General features: G+C 38.1%; 1 protein-coding gene across 4 annotated transcripts in view; it reads right to left on the reverse strand.

Annotated features, from left to right (window-relative positions):
• The window catches only part of CkIIalpha (casein kinase II subunit alpha), a 149,873-nt gene that overhangs the window by 19,447 nt on the left and 108,716 nt on the right, over window positions 1-21,710 (reverse strand). For 3 of the 4 annotated variants that reach the window (XM_067147384.2, XM_067147383.2, XM_067147385.2), the window contains exon 8: window positions 19,895-19,972. In XM_067147384.2, the coding sequence (XP_067003485.1) occupies window positions 19,895-19,972 (78 nt within the window). Of the gene's footprint in view, window positions 1-19,878; window positions 19,973-21,710 lie in introns of all 4 variants that reach the window. The other variant, XM_068227614.1, reaches the window with a different exon arrangement.

The raw sequence follows: 21,710 nt of genomic DNA on the forward strand, positions 1-21,710 counted from the left end.
CTAACAAATCAACGGTGTCACCATGGGCAGTCCACTGATTTCGGTGATTGCAAATTTCTTTATGGAAAAGTTCAAACAAACAGCACCTAAGGTGTGGCTGCGTTTTACTGATGCCACCTTCGTGTTTTGGACCATGGAAAGGAACAATTACGGCTGTTTCTACAGCAATAGTATTTAAACATTTTATTATTAAGGTCCACCTTTTCAATACAAACTGTACAATGTTTCACATTACATTTATGTTAAGGGACTAGTTTCAACCTAACTGTAGGTCATTATCAGCCTTAAAAGTAAATCACACAAATATATCAAAGAAAATAAACAATGTACAGACATAAAGGTCTTAAGGCACACTGGGACTGAAATTTCTAATTCCTGTAAAAATTAAGATATTACCTTAATATTTCGTTGGCTCAAGGTATGTACTATTGTGGATATCTGTACTAAATTTGATCAGTGTAGCTTTACTAGTTTCATAGATATTAATTATTTTCCAATATTTATATGCAAATTATTCAAATATTCTAAATGTTAAGCATATCAAAGCGATCCAGATAGCAAATTTTTTAAGTAATGATCTAGTACCATATTCTTATATAAATAAAACTGTGCATCGTTTTTTAGATTGTATTATTTACTATGGAGATAGGACTTTTTCCCCTGTTGAAGTTTATTTTTTGTAAAATTATTGAAATTTTAAGTTTTGAAAATTTTTTACAGGCAAACCAGAATTTCAATCATAAAAGTGATGCACACGTTTATGGATAACGTACTAAAGAATATTCATGTGCATTTTCAAGGTATTAGCAACATATCTGTAACTGGTATGACATTTTATACATCTGAAAATGTGAAACTGAGAAAATAGCATTTTTCTAAAGTGATGCATATTTTTTAATGTTGTCAGTTGACTTACTCATTAGAACTATTCTCCAGCATAAGTAACACTCCCCGTCTTCCGTTTTTCAGCCTCTTTCTTCATTTTTGTGACCTTCACCTTTCGTCGAGTTGATTTTTTCTTCTCAGAGGACGATCGCTGTATTTCATACTTTCTGCGAGCATCAGCCTAAGGACTGATTTTTCTGTCACATGAGAGACTGAAGTTCTTTTGATATCCGACTTCAAGTGTATTGTTTCACTCCACCCTTTATTGAACTCTGCCACAGCACTGCATACACCAATTTCAAGTCTCTTTCTTGATACAAAATTTCCTTTGGACACTTTCTCTAGATGCTAGAATGTAGACTTTCGTTCTAATTCTGCGTGGTACCACGGACACATCGGGATAGTACTTCATCAGAGGCCAGCCTCTGATACACAGGCATAATCTTACACACTAATGGCTCAGAAAGTTCTACCGACATTTTATCATGACTCTGAGGTACCATACCTTCTGCTATGCTTTTGTTATAGAAGCACCAATCATCTAAGCCTTGGGGCATTTCTTATGTTGGGGCTTACTGTCAGTGGATATGTAATAGTAGAGTGTGGCAGAGATAGCATTTTTTATGTTTGCAACATTAAGTGTGATTTGTACAATATAATTCCTATAATAGCTGGTAAGCTTGGTAATTGTAGTATTAGGAAGACCACCTGAATGGCCACCTAACTGCACACCCTTCACTTTCCAAGTTTGTAGCATCTGTCTCAAACCTTTTTCCATTCTCTTAACAAATTGGTTTACACACTCCTTCAGTACTGTGTTGGTGCCATACACCGCATTTCAAAATTATGTGATGAAAAACGCATAAATGCGTGTGCAGGATAATGTTCGGTGAGAATCGAAGAGGAAGGGGCGTTTAAATGGCTGTGCAGCATGCATTTAAATGTCCCGCTGTGCCTTTAAAAATGGCGGAACGTGGAAAATTATATCGCTAATTTATCCGCAATGGTCAGGGGTAGAGCCTTATGTGAAAATCGAAATATTTGATAAAATATGCTTAAAACTCAGTCCCAGTGTCCCTTAAAAAACTGTATGCATAACTCATAGAATTGAAATCAAGACTGGTTACATAAAATAAAATTCTGTTGAAAGCTCAAGCAAGTTAAGACTCAGCATATGAATAGTATTAACACCAATATTCACTTCATTATGGAGACAGAAAATGAAGGGAAAACTCCCTTTCCTTAATGTTCTGGTAATGAAGACTGCAGATTCAAACCTGGGACACAGAGTACCGCAAGCTGACCCACACAGACCGCTATCTTCAGAAGACGTCCAACCACCACCCACGACAAAAATACAGAGTGATTAAGACGCTAGTGGACCGTACTAGGAGAATTTGTCAACCTCGGTGCTTAAACGAGGAGCTCAGCCACCTCAATATGGCCCTACTCATTAACGGGGACAGCCATAAAGATATCCAGCAAGCACTCCATCCCAGACGTCTGACAACCAAGGAGAAAGAAGAGGAGCGGCCGGAAGCTAAAGCCTTTCTGCCGTCCATTGGGAAAACAACTGACAGAATAGAGAAGCTAGTGGAGTCCTATGGGGTTAAAACCATATGTAGGCCAATGAAGAAAATCCAAGAATTACTTAGGTCTGCCAAAGACGTGTCATCCTCTCTCCACAGTTCGTCTCTACAAGATCATGTGCAGCAGTGGCCAGGTGTACATAGGCACTACAAAACGCAGCCAGCTAGGACACGTAGATAGATCATCAGTCGCTGAACACTCGCTGCTAGCAGGCTATGACATACAGTAAAGCAACACCAAAGTACTGTCAACAACTGTGTCTTATCACATCCGGCTACAGGGAAGCCATTGAAATCCTGACGCACACCAACAGCTTCAACCGTAAAGGAAGAATCCAAACGGGTAAACAAAGCCTGGTTTCCTGTCCTGAAAGCCTTAAATCCTGAAGGACACGATGGCTGAGGCAGAACAGAAAAAGCAACGGGTGATCAGTAGCCTGTCTCAGCCAGGGCAGGTCGATGTACATCAAGCTCCTTAATGCTGCAACCATTGGCCGAAGAACCACCAATAAGCAACTGCCCCCCCCCCCCCCCCCCCGCATGGCGGACCAACACATGAGCAGCGCACAGTAGCCTGCACTATATAATGAGGTGGCATTACACCACCATTTTATTCAACTGAGAACTTCGCTGCTATCGAAGTCAGTCGGAACCCTTAACAATGCCGAACGCAGTATTCGGTGAAACATCGGGACCATCACATGCTCCTGGACCATGGCCTACAAGCCCGGAAAACAGGGATATGATCTGTAGCGCTGGCCGTGAAAGCCTCAACTGCTATGCTTTTTAGTTATTCCATGAAAACTTATTTTCACTCCAGTACTGCTTTCCGACTAGGGATGGGAAACGAGAGAGCATGTCTCGTGAAACCCAATAAATTCTCAATGCTTTGCAGATTATGAACATCCCACGAGACTCTTGAGAATAGAAAGCATGCTTCTAACATGATATCGTACGCTGAGAACAATAACATGCAATGTCTGTCAGCTGGATGAATCAGGAAGCGGTTAGATCTGCATTTCACAGCGAATAGCACATATGTATGCGCAAGTGGGAAGAGAAAAAGTAGGACTGATTTACCCCAGTTAACCTCGAGACAGATAGCACAAACTGTTGTTTCATTTGCATCCTTCTGCTTGTAATTTAACGACTGTAATACACGGCTATCAAGAGAAAGTCAAGGACATACAGTGAAACCTCGGAATGTGAGTAACTTGGACTACGAGTGTTTTGCAAGACGAACAAACATTTTAAATAAATTGTAACTTGATAAGCGAGTGAGGTTCCGCAATACGAGCGTCACGTATGCCTACTTTTCCCCCCTCCCCTATGCCTTTGTTGAATGGATGAACGTGGTCTTTGGTCCTGTAGTGAAGAAATACCTTTCAGAAAACAATCTGCCGCTCAGTCTTGCTGGTTATGGACAATGCTTCTGCTCATCCTCTCCAGGCTTTGAGGACAACGTACTGGAGGAATTCAAGTTCGTTAAGGGTAAGTTCCTTCCTCCCAACACTACTCCAGCCTATGGATCAGCAAGTCATTTCCCACTTCTAGAAGCTATACACCAAAGCACTATTTCAGCGATGCTTCGAAGTGACCGAAGGAACAAACCTTACCCTCCGAGAATTTGGGAGAAATCATTTCTCCATCGTGAACTGCCTGAATATCATCGATAAAGCCTGGGATGGAGTCACCAAGAGAACTCTCACTTCCGCTTGTGGAAAGCTGTGGCCTGACTGTGTTCTTGGGCATGACTGAGGGGACTGTTGGTGAAAATGAGCCGCCGATTGTCAATGAAATTGTGTCCTTAGGGATGACTATGGGGTTGGAGATGAATGACATGGACATTCGAGAGCTGGTGGAAGGAAATTGCCAGGAAGAGGTTATGGAGGAGGTCTCGCGCGGGGAAGAGGAGGATCCTTCTGCGATTGTCTCTTGGTATGGCCTTTATTGGAAACTATTTACGAAGAGGAAAATCAAATCTGTTCCCTTATTCTGAACAAGTGTCTAGTGTTTGATGGTTGGTCAAATGTTCACAATGAACCTGTAACATGCCTGACGGTTACCACTAAAACAGGCAATGTTTATTTAGTGGACAGTATTGACACATCTGGTCAAGCTCATATTACCAATTATCAAGCAGAAGTACCAATTTCAAAAATGCATCTTCTGTAGAAAATGAATAAGATTTGGATGTCATCACTTTTGGATGTAATAAATCTGCTACCAAATGACAATGAGTTTCCAAATGGCTGGAGACATCTTTGTTAAAAATGTATGAAAACACTTGTGAAATACAGTTAAAGCAGTGGAAAAAAAGTTTCTAATTTTATATTAAAACAGAATGTAGAGAACATGCTTAATAATCTGAAACCTAATGCCACTGCCTTTGACGACATTCAGGAAAAACAAATGTACTATTCCCGGGTCAGTACATGTGAGGAAGAATCTTCAAATTTCAAGCTATAAAGGACAAATGGGGCACATAAAAATTCAGAAACAGATATAATATGGCTCCAACACCAGCTCATTTCATACTTTGCATGATGGATTCAAAAGTAAAGAATTCAGCACTAGATTTAACTGAAAAAGAAAATAAAAAGCAACCTTTTTTTTTTTTGTCAAGTTCACTTCTGGTATTGAATAGATGGATCCTCAAGGAATATTCTTCTTCTCACTGAAATAAGTTCATTTCTTCCATTAATTGTCAAGTTTCAGTCAAAACCCTTGCCTTTTCAAGAATTAAATATTGAGAAAGAAGTCACATCACAGGTTACAGCCTATGAGTGGTGGAAAAATCAAAACAATAAATTTAATGCCAAAGTTTCTTACAACATAGTTTCCGTTAGCAAAAGTGATGAAAGAATCTTTTCAAGTTTTAGGTTAGTGCACAGGTGCTCATGTCGAGCATTCCGTCCCGCGGGCGGGCTGGTGATGAGCGCAGCATGACGACGTGGCTATATCACAGGCTGTGAAGGTTGGGCAAAGTTCTCCCAGTCACTCTCAATCACTGCGGCGCTACCCAACTTTTAAATGGAGACAGAAAATAATGGAAGAGGGTAAAAATCCACATCATTTTCAATTGAAGTTGTAAGAAATAAGTTATTATTTATGTTCATTGCAATATATGTATTTTGACTGGACACAAAGAGCTCGGCCTACAACCTCTAATATTTTATAATGTACGTAATGAATTACAATTTTCACTATTTTAAGAGGTGCCTTGAAAACATTTCTAATATAATACGCAGTTAAGATTGATAAGCTGTGGCTTGTGGTTGTTTTTGGTTTAAATTATCTGATAAACTCACAAACAATCCAATCCTGCTTACTGGGAATAAAATCAATGAGGTTATTTGTACCTCTAATATCAAAAGTTGAATTCTGACATTTCTTAGAGGGAGGTCCGTTTACTGCCTGCAGGGGTGAGATAATGGGAGTGGGGTGTACGGTTGCCATGGAAATGAGGGTGGGGCGACTGCGGTTGCCATGGAGATAAATCTTCTGGCAAGCTCGTCTTGCTTGGAGTTGCCAAACCTTTCACTTCTGAGTTAGATCTTGTCGCAAGCAGTTCAGTGCGAGTGGCATTTTATTTCTGTTTTGTGGCCGTTAGGAAGTATCTAACGGTATTTTAAACACTAATTCCGTACAATCATTGTATTTCAATATATATTTAGAGTACGATGAATACTCCTCGAGGAAGAGGGAGGATCAGGACTCGTCCACCTCATGAAAAAATACCACCGGCCATGGCGTGAGAATTCATTACCAAGGAAGAGAAATTGTTTTACATCCTATTTTTATTCCAATAATAATAATTAGTTTGTGTGGCTATTTCTAGCAGAGTGCAGCCCTTGTAAGGCAGACCCTCCGATGAGGTCATGTGTAGGTAATTGCGTGTTATTGTGGTGGGGGATAGTGTTATGTGTGGTGTGAGAGTTGCAGGAATGTTGGGGACAACACAAACACCCAGCCCCCGAGCATTGGAATTAACCACTGAAGGTTAAAATCCCCGACCTGGCCGGGAATCGAACCCGAGACCCTCTGAACCGAAGGTAAGTACGCTGAACATTCAGCCATCGAATCAGACTTTATTCCAATAAGGTGTACAGAGACAAAGCATAGGACAAAGGGCACGTTGAAGGATTTGTCGGGCTATAGGTACCACCCCTTCGCCTGCTGCCATTTCTTGATGGATACAGTACTTTTGTATCCATCTCTTGGCACAGGCCAGAGTAAAGTGTAGCTTTCACCGAAGTCCCAGTCTCATCCATGGCTGTGACAATATGGAAGCTGCTGGGGTATGGGTGGTGCTGAGTAATGACATTCAGAGCATGACTGGTGTATCTGAGTGTTATGAAAGGTGTTGGCCATAGGGTCAGTCGTGCTGCAATAGCACTTTCTGACCCAGTGAGGAAAGCAATGGCAAACTACCTCACTCCTCGTCTTGCCTAGTACGCCTCATTTTGGTGCTGCCATTGGTTTTTGCGGTTTCCTTATAACCGCTTAACTTTTGGTGGTGCTATTTGAGGATCCAACCAGCCTCTGGGCTGATGACCTAACAGACAGACAGGTACCACCCATGTTAAAGAAGACTAATGTTACTGATTTTACTTCCTGTAGCACTTTCAAATACCACCAGACTGAGCCAGGATTGAACCTGCTAAGTTGGGATCAGAACGCCAGTTTTCTGCTGTCTGAGCTTATCAGCCCGGTCCCTGTACAAGATAACGGAACGTGAGACCAAGTCAGTCACAGTCTGGCCAGGTAGTCTACAACAGATCACAGCGGTCAGAATGAACGAGGGAACAAGTAAGCCGGAAGCGAGGGGCAAGAGAAAGGAATGCTGGAATGTGGCAACATCGTGAAATGGCATGTGGAATGCTCCTCCCTCCAGCCCTACCTGTCAGAATTCATCTTTAGTTATTAGAGGTATACTTGAAGGCATACAGTATATCTATCTGGTAGATACATTAACAATCTTGAATAGTAAATATCTCTGTTCTCAATCGTGATGAAACTCCCTGATGATATTTCCACACGGAACCTGAAATATTTGTCCCGAATGAGTACATTTATAATCCAATATAAATGGACCGTTATTGGACATACATTTTTCAGCTAATTATTATTATGAAACACCATCTCGCCATTTGGAGCCTAACTATTATCACCGGCGCCTGTTAAATTTTAACTACTATCTTTAGAAATTCAGTGAACAGCGAAAGTCGTACAACACTACAACACTGTGCAAAATCATTGTTGCACTACGTAATTATATTACTTTTTCCTTAATGAATAAAAGGAATTTTACTTTCAAATACCACCGGACTGAGCCAGGATTGAACCTGCTAAGTTGGGATCAGAAGGCCAGCTCTCTACTGTCTGAGCTTATCAGCCCGGTCCCTGTTCAAGATAACGGAACATGAGACCAAAGTTAAAATGGTTTTCTGAAAAGCCCCTCACAAGTTACACAATTCAAAGGAAAAGCTCTGGATATCGTGTTACCACCACAACCTACAATTACGCTGGGGCACATGTTTAACACATTGGAGACCGAGCCCAAGTGTGTATCGGGGTTGGGTAACAGTGCAGATTGACCGCGCCCGAGTATTTCTTCTACTGTCAACACAGCCAGGACGAGAATCGAGCAGAAACTATACGTACCAAATTAAAGAACTTTTATAACAGCTATTCCGTGCATTCATATCCTCTGTCATTGTTTTCTTGAACTTATAGCAACTTATTTTTGCTCAAGCTCGCTTCTACACTCCATGGAAGACTACTGGCAAAAATGAGTGCAATTGGACTAGGCGCGCACTTTTAGAGTTTTGTTTACATCGTGCGAAGGGTTTAGACAGTGTTTTATTTCTGCTATTTTGATTGGATCATTGCATGAAAGTGGAATTGTAGAGATTTTAGAAGAGATTTCTGATGACAGTGGTTCAGAAGAAGAGGTAGATGATTCAGATCTAGACCCTGAGTAACACTAAAGTAGTATTAAAATTTACCTATGATAACAATGACATTTACAGTAAGATACAAAAGTTGAAAACTAGAAAAGCAGCTGGAATTGATAAGATTTCTGGGGATATACTAAAGGCAATGGGATGGGATATAGTACCATATCTGAAATACTTATTTGATTATTGTTTGGTTGAAAGAGCTATAACAAATGAATGGAGAGTTGCTGTAGTAGCCCCTGTGTATAAAGGAAAGGGTGATAGACATAAAGCCATCGTCGCCATAAGACCTATCTGTGTCGGTGCGACGTTAAGCCCCTAGGGAGAAAAAAAAAAAGAGAAGACATAAAAGCTGAAAATTACAGGCCAGTCAGTTTGACATGCATTGTATGTAAGCTTTGGGAAAAGTATTCTTTCTGATTGCCGTATATTAGACATGTTTGCAAAATTAATAACTGGTTTGACAGAAGGCAGTTAGGGTTTAGGAAAGGTTATTCGACTGAAGCTCAGCTTGTAGGATTTCAGCAAGATATAGCAGATATCCTTGATTCAGGAGGCCAAGTGGACTGTATTGTGATTGACCTATCTAAGGCATTTGATAGGGTAGATCATGGAAGACTAGTGGCAAAAATGAGTGCAATTGGACTAGAAAAGAGTGAGTGAATGGGTGGCTATATTTCTAGAAAATAGAACTCAGAGTAGGCGAAGCTTTATCTGACCCTGTAATAATTAAGAGGGGAATTCCTCAAGGCAGTATTATTGGACCTTTATATTTTCTTATATATATATCAATGATGTGTGTAAAGAAGTGGAATCAGAGATAAGGCTGTTTGCAGATGATGTTATTCTATACAGAGTAATAAATAAGTTACAAGATTGTGAGCGGCTGCAGGGTGACCTCGATAGTGTTGTGAGATGGACGGTGGACAATGGTACGATGCTAAACGGGGTTAAAAGTCAGGTTGTGAGTTTCACAAATAGGAAAAGTCCTCTCAGTTTTAATTACTGTGTTAATGGGGTGAAAGTTCCTGTTGGGGATCATTGCAAGTACTTAGGTGTTAATATAAGAAAAGACCTTCATTGGGGTAATCACATAAATATGATTGTTAATAAAGGGTACAGATCTCTGCACATGGTTATGAGGGTATTTAGGGGTTGTAGTAAGGATGTAAAGGAGAGGGCATATACGTCTCTGGTAAGACCCCATCTAGAGTATGGTTCCAGTGTATGGGACCCCTCATCAGGATTACTTGATTCAAGAACTGGAAAAAAAAATCCAAAGAAAAGCAGCTCGATTTGTTCTGGGTGATTTCCGACAAAAGAGAAGCGTTAAAAAATGTTGCAAAGTTTGGCCTGGGAAGATTTGGGAGAAAGGAGACGAGCTGCTTGATTAAATGGTATGTTCCAAGCTGTCAGAGGAGAGATGGTGTGGGAGGACATCAGTAGACGAATAAGTTTGAGTGGCGTTTATAAAAGTAGGAAAGATCACAATATGAAGATAAAGTTGGAATTAGAGAGGACAAATTGGGGCAAATATTCGTTTATAGGAAGGGGAGTTAGGGATTGGAATAACTTACCAAGGGAGATGTTCCATAATTTTCCAATTTCTTTGCGATCATATAAGAAAAGACTAGGAAAACAACAGATAGGGAATCTGCCACCTGGGACTCTGCCCTAAATGCAGATCAGTAGTGATTGAACTTCGTGTTAGTAATGAAGGTATTTATAACCTATTCTATCATATTCCACCCAGGTGTGATTTTGCACTTGTAGTTTATTTAGCTAATGTTTCATGATCTTCATATGACTGGAGATTCATTTAGAAGGAAGTAACACAAGCAATGATAATTCAAAAGCAGGGACTGATGAACATTCGCCGGGTACTTTTGGTGATTTGGATGCACTTGCAAAGCCTGTGCAGATAAAGGAAAAGCGTATAATGGGAAAGTAACGAGAAAAGAGACATGCTGGTGGTATCCAATGTGTTCTGTAGCACTTTGTGTCCCTGAAAGCTTCAAATTGTTCCAAACTAAAGCTCATTACATTATGTGTAGGACAGTTGCCAGACATTTTTGTTGTTGTAAAATTCATACCGTTGGAAAATGTGTAATGTGAAAAGTATTCAATAGATCTTTATGCAACTTTTTAATCTGTAGAATAGAGCCCTTTAATTTTTGATGATATATACGTTATGCCACCCTAAGACATGGTCTCCAATGTGTTAAATGTGTGATTGTGAAGAAGCTGTTTCAATACAGATTGTTCAAGACATCCTCTCTGAACCAAATATGGAGGGCAGTTTGGTATTTATTAAATCAAACTTTGCATTATTGCCAACATCACTTCATTGGAAAAGACTTTTTTTTGTGCTATTTTGCTTTACGTCGCACAGACACAGATAGCTCTTATGGCGAAGATGGGATAGGAAAGGCCTAGGAATGGGAAGGAAGCTGCTGTGGCCCTAACTAAGGTACAGCCCCAGCATTTGTCTGGTGTGAAAATGGGAAACCATGGTAAACCATCTTCAGGGCTGCCGACAGTGGGGTTCGAATCCACTGTCTCCCGATTACTGGATATAGGCTACCACTGGAAAAGAAAGGTGAGGCTATGTTAGATTCCATTTCACCAATTTAACAGGTGGAGTCTGATATTAACAACATTCTTGGTGAAAATGATACAGCTATTGCATTTAAACTGAAAATAGTGCTGGACGAAAATACTGGATATAAAACTTCATCAAATCCCAGATATACTGTGAGGAAAACAAAAAACTACTCGATGGATGGGACTGGGGAAGATTTAGCAGCCAACAATCTTACCCATTTCAAGTATGCTCCAATAACATCAACTGATGGTAGAACACAGTTTTTCGAAGTATAAAATCTTGTTGGCAGATCGTTCACTTTCCAATACTGGAATACAATGTTTACAGTTCAGTAAAACTCAAAGGTGAATTAAATGAACATATAATTAAGTTGTCTTATTCTTGGTATTTAGAGTTTTTTTTCCTGCATCATATTGTTTTAAATGTTGTAGAAATTTCTTTCTCAAGTTTCTTATAATCTTTTAAAATATTCTTGTAGATTTTAATTTCACAAATCTTATTATATAGAGTTCTTTTCAAACTATTTCCTTTTTCAATAAATATTTCTTGTACTGTGTACTTCTTGACTTCAAGCAACCTCCAAATAAGAGGCCTGTATTATGTACATTGTAGCTCTGTGTCTAACCTATTATTTTCTGAGGGATTTCTGAACATTCATTTTCAAACATTTTATAATTAATTTTCTTAACTTTAAGGACATTTATTTCAGTAATTTTTAACGTTTTAAAGTGCATTTTAAAATATATTTTCCGTCATCAACATCCAGACCTTACTCGTGACCAATCCATACCATTTGCAAGCGGCTACTTCCTATGAATCTACCACTATGAAATTAAACTTCTCTTATGTATTATAATTACACCTCCATGAAACTAAAATTCTCTTATGTATTATAATTACAATTGTTTTAGAAGAATTAATGGAGAATATACATATTTTTGTAACATTGCTGGAATTAGGCAAAACTCATGTCCCAAATGTCCAGGATTTCTGATCCAATTCATATTTATACCCCATATTAATTTGCAGTACGCCTGTTATATTATTTTACAGGATGCTTATAAAAAATTTAGCCAATAATGGCTTTTTTAAACAAACAAATCATAAAGCACAGATGGTAGGAAAGGGTTAGTGCTAATATTTCTTTTCAACAATGCTTAATTTCAATTTCAGAAAATTACTGTTTTGTTAACGAAATACTATCTTATATCTCAGACAAGGAGTATATATCTTCGTCACGCCAAGAAAAACTACTGTGTGATATCTCAGCTTAAAACCCTGACCAGAAAGGTGTTGTCTAAGGTTCAGTATTGCATGAACTATATCAACAAATTTTCGTTTTAAGTGATACATGTGCTGCGGGTCAGTATTTCTCCCCCCAACAGTCACATAATGGTATTTCAAGGTGCAGCAACGGTATTTTTAAAATACAGTGTTACAAGAACAGCCAAAACCCCACAAAAACAGCCAAAACCCCTTGATGCTGCAATAATTCTTACTCAGTGTATCTTTGCACCTCACTTTGTGCTATTCCTTGAACACTGAAGGTCTCCTATATAAAATGTGACTCAACTGTTACATGTCTGGCATGTTAACTGTATTGAAGGACAAGCTACAAATGATGCACAAAAACAGCAACACAGTAATCTTGTCCTATAACTAAGGCTTTAGATTCCTTCTCTCCCTAAACTTCTACTTGATACAAAGACCACTCAAATTATAATCATATCTCCTGATGGGACAAATTAGTTTGACGACAGTTCATCCACATAATTTATACCTTGTTTAAGGTTAAATATGATTTTGAAGTAAATAAAGATCAAGTTTCCACGAGTGATCAAAAGCAAATTACAACAATTTGTAGAAAGGTTTATCCTATTTTGTCTTGTCAGGACACCTGGATATTTATTCTTAATTATAAGAGAGGATTTAGCAAATAAGTATTCTTACCGTTGTGTGTCAACTGTAGAACTTACCAGGAATTGTTAGAACAGTAAATATTTAATACATTTGTTTTGGTAAATATGAAACAAAGCAAGACTTCTGCATCCTGCGTCTAAAAAATTCTATAATTTGGAGTTAAAAGTACCAGAGCTTGTCATTAGCCATAGAACAATATTCAATAAGGAAGATGCAATGATATACGAGGCCTGTTCCACGCTTGATTTGCAATTCAACATGAAGATGAAGTCCTGTTCCATAAATGGCTTTAAAAGTATTAAACTCCATTGTGGTGCGATACTCAACATCATAGAGATTATACAAAGAAGTGAATAATAAATCTCAAGAATCTGTAATCTATGAATACCTAGCAGATTAATAATGAGATAAAGGTAAATCTTCCAACGTTCTTCTTTTACTTTTATTGACCATTCTAATGTCGCTCATGGAACATAACCTTTGCATTTAAGTTGTCCATATTATTACATAATGTGCAGTAATGCTAAAGTATGTGAACAAAAGGTTAAGACGGCATTATCTAATAATTATCATGAACCTAGGCACTGACAAACCACATCCTTCCACCTTGTTACTCAGAACACCGATGGAGGTGTACCCTACTTTCTTTTTATGTTTATGTTTAGAGTGCCTGCTGGTTACCTGAATCTGTTTTCCCTACATTAAATTTTAGTGCCACAATATAAAAGAGTGCTACTAAAGTTTATCAACATACACTGGAAAATCATTTAGCAACAATAATTTACACTGGTATAAAGATCTCATATTTGCACTTAGAATACTGTTAGAAAAGCATTGGGAGAAGGGCAAAGACTTAACACTAGTGTTTTTGGATCTCGAAAAAGCATTTGATAGTGTTCCAAGGAAGACTATATGGGAATGTTTAAGAAAGAAGAATGTACCCAAAGGGCTTATCCAGAAAGTTAAAATGCTTTACGAAGACTGCTGCAGTTGCGTACAGATAGGAAACGGTAATTCTGATTGGTTCCAAACCACTAAAGGAGTGCAACAAGGCAGTACCCTTTCACCATAACTTTTTATCACTGTCATGGATGAAGTCATGAAAGAAATTAAGCAGAAGAACAATATGGACATCAATGCATTTGCATTTGATGTAGTAATTTGGGGAAATACAGAGAAGGAAGTCCAAGAGAGGCTGAACACCTGGAATGAATATTTGAAAGCACACGGATTAACAATAAATAAATAAAAAACTGTTACTATGTCTGTCAACAGGCAGAAGAAGAAAGGAAAAATAATGCGGGAAGGTACACAACTGGAAACAGTAGACCAATATAAATATCTTGGGTGCATCATTTCAAGTGATAACAGAATACAGCATGAGATTAACAACTGCATTCAAAAATCAGCTCAGTTTTACCATCAAGTTTGGAACCTCCTCTGGAACGAACAAGTTCCCTTAAGATCAAAGCAGATTCTATTCCAATCATACTTCACCCCCATAACAACATATGGCCTAGAAACCTGCACAACAACCCAACAAGTGGACAGCAAACTACAAGCTGCAGAAATGAAGTTCTTACGAACTATGGTACAGAAGACAAAAAGGGACAGGGTAAGGAATGAAAGAATAAGGGAGCAAGCTGGTGTGTACCCATCCCTGAATGAAAAAGTGACAAGGGCCCGTTTGAAATGGTTTGGCCATGTAAAACGAATGGACGATGGAAGGACAGCAAAACAATGGCTACACACAGTCGTAGCCGGAAAACGACCAGTAGGAAGACCTAGGAAGAGGCTGGACCAAGTGAAAGAGGACATAGGAACAAGAGGAATCAGCTGGGATGTCGTCTTGAGAGAAGAGTGGTACATGGACAGACAGAAGTGGAGAGTGCTCGTAAACCACACCCGGGCAACTGGAGTGGAAAACTGATGATAAAGAATATGAAATAAAGGTTTCAGAAGTCACACTTACACTTTACCATTAGACAAAAATCTATGAAGTGGATTATCATCCCATCACAAACAGTCCCTGTCTCCTTCCAGCAGTCAAATATATAAAAAAAAAAAAAAAACACACACACACACACACACACACACACACACACACACACACAAAAAAAAAAAAAAACCATCACCTAAACGTACACACAGCAGTTACAGACTTACAACCAACAAAAATGAATTGCTTTTGCTCATAGCCCACAGTCAGTCAATTCAAACTAATGCCCCTATGCCTAAAACTCACCAGATCTACCAACAAAGTCACTACTACGACTAAAGTGGATACGTTGTGCCAATGCAGGGCGTGCTACCATTTTTGAGTGGTTTGTGGAAGTACAGTATATCCGTCTTTCTACATCTCCACCGCCAACTCTGCCCTTTTCTAGCTATTATTCACCATGCATAACCAGAGTCACGTCATCACACAAGGAAAAACTTTCTTTCATTCTGTTTAGGTCCTGTCTTATGTTGTAAGTGTATTCTTTTTGACGAAGTGAGCCGTTTTGCTATGTATTAACTGCACTTGATTTCTATGCATTTTTCCTGTTTTTCCAGAAATTGATCAGCCTGTAAAGGGTGAATTAAAATATAACAAATCCACCAGAAATATGACATATTTTAACAGATTGTGATGATTTAGCAGTTTTTGGCTGCTCGACTAGTTTTCACAAATTGTTTTTCAGTCTGTCAAGAACACAAAATCTAACACTATATATAACATACCTGTAAAGAACTGATAAAATTTATAATTTCTACAGGTATGTTATAGTGTTGTGATTTTGAGAGATTGAAACATAATTTGTATTAACTGAGTTGACAATGAAACAGAATGGCTTCCTTCTTAAGAAATAACTAGCTATCTTTTTCATGCAACTTTGCAACCAATTGTGAAAAGAATTTCCTAGGTCAAGGAACAAAACTTTGAAGTACGTAGTTTTTAACCCGTGAGAGGTCGCGTCCGGTCGTTTCAACCATATCTGTCTATTTTGATCAATCCTTCCGCGAACGCTGTTTATTATACTTTATACCCTTCAGTACCTTTCAATGGACTCGTCCAAACTTCTGTCACACCACTGTTATCCCTCTGCACTCCTTCAGCGAGGGACACGCTGGCTATCTGGTGGTTTTGTTTGCATGTGACTCCTCATGTTACCTATCTCCGTTCTATTCAACCATACGCGAGTCATGGCATAGACTTATTTATAATGCGGAAAGTGCACTGTTATCATTCATTGTTGAGTAGAGAGAGAAGGAGCATTGTCTAGATGTGTGTTAAAATTAAATAAAACATCATTTAAAACGTGTTTGCCTGTGTTTAAATAGTATTATATTATTGTAACAAATAACGGATTAAGTAGCTTTTGGTGTTTTATTGATTTCCGGTTGAAAAAACGTATGCGACCTCTGACGCTACACTCGGCACGCGACCCCTCGTGGGTTAAGACGCAAATGAATACTAAACTGTGGAACAGACCTCTGCCAAGATATGTGCTATTACCAATAGGAAGAAAACATCTCACCCGGAATACATGCTGCTTTTATTTGTACAACAAATGTTACCGGAATTGAATATGATTAAGTATGTACAACTTTATCACTAAGCTAACTGTATTTCTTCTCGTCTCTCCTTCACACTTCTGGAGAAGCCACCATTAAATAATTCTTTCAGTTGAATTGACAGAAAATTATACTTTAAGAATTGCTCTGAGAATTTATTTTTGATCCTATATGACAAGAATCATAGCTCATCACCAAAGAGGTTTAAAGTATAACTTCTTATGTTAACAATATTCTCTCATGAGAAGTTTTCCTCTCTAAGAGGATCGTTTCCAGGAGCCCACTGGAAAATAGGGAAACACTGTATTAGTTCAAATTTTTCTACTTGAGAATAAGTATTGAGTCTACGTATTAGCAAGCAAGCATAGCATCTTCCATATCAGTTCCCATAGTTTTATCCCTATCCATACATAAACAGTTAATTCATATAAGGAGTACACTGTAGAACCAGCAAATACAAGCAAGGCTATGATGACTGAGGTGTAAGAAAGAAGAAAACTTCAATGAATGAGCACAGGAGAACAGAACAGACAGTGAAGTGAGATAACGAGAAAATTACAGCTAATGAAGTGAAGAAGTAAAATCACAACTAGCATACTACAGGTATGCTACAGTTAATGACTTTTGATCAAATATACTGTAATTCGAGTCCAACAATGCATGTACAGTTTCCTGGCAGAGGAGAGAACAGACCCTCCTCTCAGTGTATTTTAGTAGCTATGTCATTTTTAGCAATATGGGAAAAGCAGATTATCACTCTTCCAGTTATTCTCAATATAAAACAATAAGACTACAAGTACATAAAAAGAGTGTACTAAACCATTATCAACAAAAGCTTCATAAAAAAATAATTTGTTTCTAAAGGGTTATACTGTATTTACCCGATTGTAAGCCAACCTTTCTTTACTTTTTCCAGGGTTAAAAAAAATGATACCCAGTAGAGAATCGGTATCATTAAAACGGCCAGTAAAGTAGACAACACCCCTGATTGACACAATAGAAAAAGTTCTGTAAAGTAACGCCAGAAGCTGCATAAATATGTTTTTACTATCATGTAAAAACAGGCCCAGTTTCATCAACAGTTGTAAATGTACACTAACAAGTTGTTAGTTAACAAAGTTTTAAAGATTTAACATTTTAACATTCTTGCGTTTCTTCAAAATTTTCCAGAGAAATGTTAGTTAACACATTAACTCCTGCAAGAGTTATGAACAGTGCAAATATAGAAGGCAGTGGCAGAACCAAGCATATTTTTAGTGCACTCAAATATAATTTTGTTTGAATATGGCTGGAAAACATGGCACATGAAATCAGCATAAACAATGTTTCAATGTCTCAATGTTTGAATAGCAATCCACAGCTAAGAATGGGAAATTTGTCTTTTACAGAATTCTATCATACTTTCCACACTGTTCAGGATCCTTTTGTAACTTGTACACATATCAACCCAGGCTCAGATATGAAAGTTATTAAATATTATATTATTGATTTTGAGGTTAAGATAATTAATCACTTTAACATTAATAGAAAAAGTAACCCTTCTGATTTCAGCATATTTTAGCTCTATTGCCTCCAGGTGATTGGTTTCTTATGAGTGTACCATCTACCAGCAATACGATGTATTTCATAGAAGTCATGTATCCATCTACTGATGTTGTTCTACTGAAGGAAATGCAAAGTAATCTTCTCATGGATGCTATCGCTGCAGAAACTCTGCTAATAACTTTACTAACTGAACTTCAGAAATTCTAGCATTGTCTCCAAACATTACATGAAAAATCATCTGTCATTCATTTAAAAAGGGTTTGATTTTGAATATGCTTGATGGTACAAAGAAGCATTCCCTGTACGCAGACAGTGACAAAGAAATAAGTGAAAATGAATCTGAAGACAATGATCGACTAAACAATTAAATGGCAGAAAATGTAATCCCTATGCTGTGTGTGCTTCATTAATAATTTTTAAAAAGTTTGATTTTCCAGGGATCAGCTTATAATTGAATAAATAGAGTATAGAGTACTTGTTCACATACCATTCTGCAAAGGAACTCAATCTTATGAAAACATTATCATCAGTATGTAGTGTTTTAGATCAATGTATTTTGTTAATGTTTAACACTAGAATTGCATCTGGGTCATTTGTGACCTAGCTGTTAGTTCTTTCTTCTCTATACTCTGAAAAATAACTATTTGTAACAAGTGTAGAGTCAATAAATATACCAGTACCTGGGCTGGACATTTTTCTTTTGAAATTGAATACACATAGTATATTTTGATGTAGAATATTAACCATACAAATAACGACCACGTGGACAATAAGATTGCCCCACTTCGCTGACCCACAATGAGTCCATTTCTAAGCCCTTGCTATGGCACTGCAACTGTAGAGTATAGCAAGAAAGGCTTACACCTCCTCCATTTTTAGAGACCAATCATCTGACATCAGTACACACGATGTACATTATTCTGCATATAGCTTATTTGTAGGAATGACACTTCACACGACACACACGTTGAGAATGTATAATATTCCGTGGCTGTACACATGCTACAAATATTTTTTTTATAGAAGATAGGGAAGAAAGAAATAGCAGCTGGTTCACAAATGCCCCAGCCGCAGTTCGAGTGTTAAAACTGAGAAGTAAAGATAGTGAAGAATTTCATGGAAGAAAATAATGAAGCACCAATGGAATATAAATTTCAAAGTCATCAAAATATGACTATAGCGTTTAGCTATTATGGCCATGAAGAATCCTAGATTTAGTTTCCAACTGTTAGGCTGTATTATTAGTTATAACAGACAGACTTTGTTATATTACTTTCGATGACGACTAGTGTCTCTTTCTTCCATCTACAGTTCTGCCTAAAGAGCTATTAGAGTACTGGAATTATTCTGCACTAATAGAGAGATTCTTTAATGTGACAGTAGATCTCTCACTCAGGGACTCTTAAAACACTAAATGCCTGTTGGAATTTACTCCTAAAATTTTGAGCACAGGAGATAGCTTCTAGCCAAATACACTACATAACTTATCAGAACCAATGAAGTCCAAATCTCTACCTAGAACCTCCTTCCATTTCATACATATTTTACTATGTAACTGAAGACTCTACTGTTCTCTCTACCAATCTAATCTAGATGAAAGCATATGGCACGTAAAAATAAAACGTCTAACAGCTGAAAGTCAAATCTAGCTAATTCGTTGTTTACATTTTAAACAAAAGGTAAGTAAGTATTCAATTCTACAGCACCAAACATACCCTTGGAGCAGCTACAAATGCTCACTTGGTTTCAACGTTCTACACTACACGACTACACACATGACAGCAATGTAAAATGTGAGAATGGGTTCCATTACCTGTCATGCTACTCACCTACAGGCCCAGAGCCTGCTATGGGAGTAGGTGATGATGAAACCATATTCAGGCGGCCTTGTTCCTTCACAATTGGGTCTGAAAACAAGAAATTTTGTAAGTTAGTAGGAGGAATGGGCCTTAGTGTAACACCTCTATGTTTACCGCTATATGTACAATCATTTTAGCAGAAGGCAAAAGCTAAGCAATTTACGAATGATGATGAACTTTTAACTATTGAGCAAGTCTATACCAATCCAGATATAAAATGTGCACATTCGTGTTCTCACCATCACTAGAATTGAACAAGTTAAGAGACTGAAGATTATGGTCTGCTGGGTGTAAATAAAAGACAAAACTGTTTGTAGTAGCCAGTTTCTAATCTTAGTAGCCCATTAGAGGGAGCATTCGGCAGCAGCAGAAGCAATGGATACAATGCAACAACATTTCTAGTTTATGATATGAATTGCTACAAAAAGCTAGTTAATACTGTTTGCAATTTGGAAAAAAAAACCCCACAGCTTCACATTAGATGGGCTTTTCATGTTCAAATGATCTTACTTTACATGTGATTGGCGATTTCGAAGGATAGTTTTCTTATCTCTTTTATAATACTAGCAAACAATGAGATTCATAATTATTTGGAAGTTTGGTACTTTTATAATTCTTCAGCCTGGGGACATCCACTCCTGGTTTCATCTTAATGGTCGTGTAAACAGTCGTAACTCTTGCTGTTGGTGTACAGAAAATCCTAATGGTGTTTGTGAAGTCCCTCATTATGACAGGAAGATTGGTGTTTGGTACACTGTTAGTGCAAGAAGAATAATTGGGCCTATTTTTTCGAGACAACAGTAAATGCACAGAGGTACCAAGATGACATTTTGACGCCATTCTTCCATCAGTTAACAGAAGAAGAAGAATCATATGGATGATTTAAACAAGATCAGCCCCTGCTCATACAAGAGAAGATTTCCTTCTTACAACCTTGGAAGTGTTTGTAGACCAGAGTGATCAGTGCTGGTCTATTTCCCCCTTGTTTTCCAAATCTATCAGTGTGATTTACTTGTGGGATAAACAAAGAAAACGTGTATCGAACAAATCCTCACAAGTTTGAGGAACTGAAAGAACTTTACAAAAGAAAATATTTAAAAATCCTCCTTATCAATACAAATCAACTCATCTGTTAGATGAAGCAAAGTCTGAAAGAAAACATTATGAATGAAATCAGAAATATTACAGTGGCAGAACTCGCTCACGTCAGCCAGAATGTGATTACCAGATACAATGCCTGTATAACCCAGGAAGGACGACACTTTCAGCATCTTTTATATGGTAAGATTTCATACACTTTTAAAGCAGGGCGGCCGCGTGCGACATAAGTTCGGCCGAGCCAGCTGCCGTAGCACAGAGTACAAAACCATGCGTTCAGTCCGCGTTTATGTGAGAGACCGTCTACACTCCCTCCTTTTAGCGGCGTCTTTACACTGTATGTCTAAACTGACAGCTTGAAAGTATTCATCATAAATACATGATGCAAACCAAACAACAAAAGGTGGGGTAATTGTACAGCATCAAAAATGTCATTATTTAAGTCCTATGTTACAGGAAATTCGGAGGAAACATTACACTTCACTTGCCGTCAGTATTCCAGTATTCAGGAAAATTCTTACATTATCTTTTTCATGGCATGTGTCACACACAGATTGCTGGTGATCAGGACAAATCCAATTGGTGCATATATGGGAGGTTTTCCTGGTTGCCCTGTTTCATGCGCGTCGGCAAGTATCGCAGCGACCCATTTTGCTTGTTTTAGCAGGAGGTGGAGGAGGATCTTTAA

This window comes from Anabrus simplex, chromosome 5, assembly GCF_040414725.1.
Source record: "Anabrus simplex isolate iqAnaSimp1 chromosome 5, ASM4041472v1, whole genome shotgun sequence".
Taxonomy (NCBI): domain Eukaryota; kingdom Metazoa; phylum Arthropoda; class Insecta; order Orthoptera; family Tettigoniidae; genus Anabrus; species Anabrus simplex.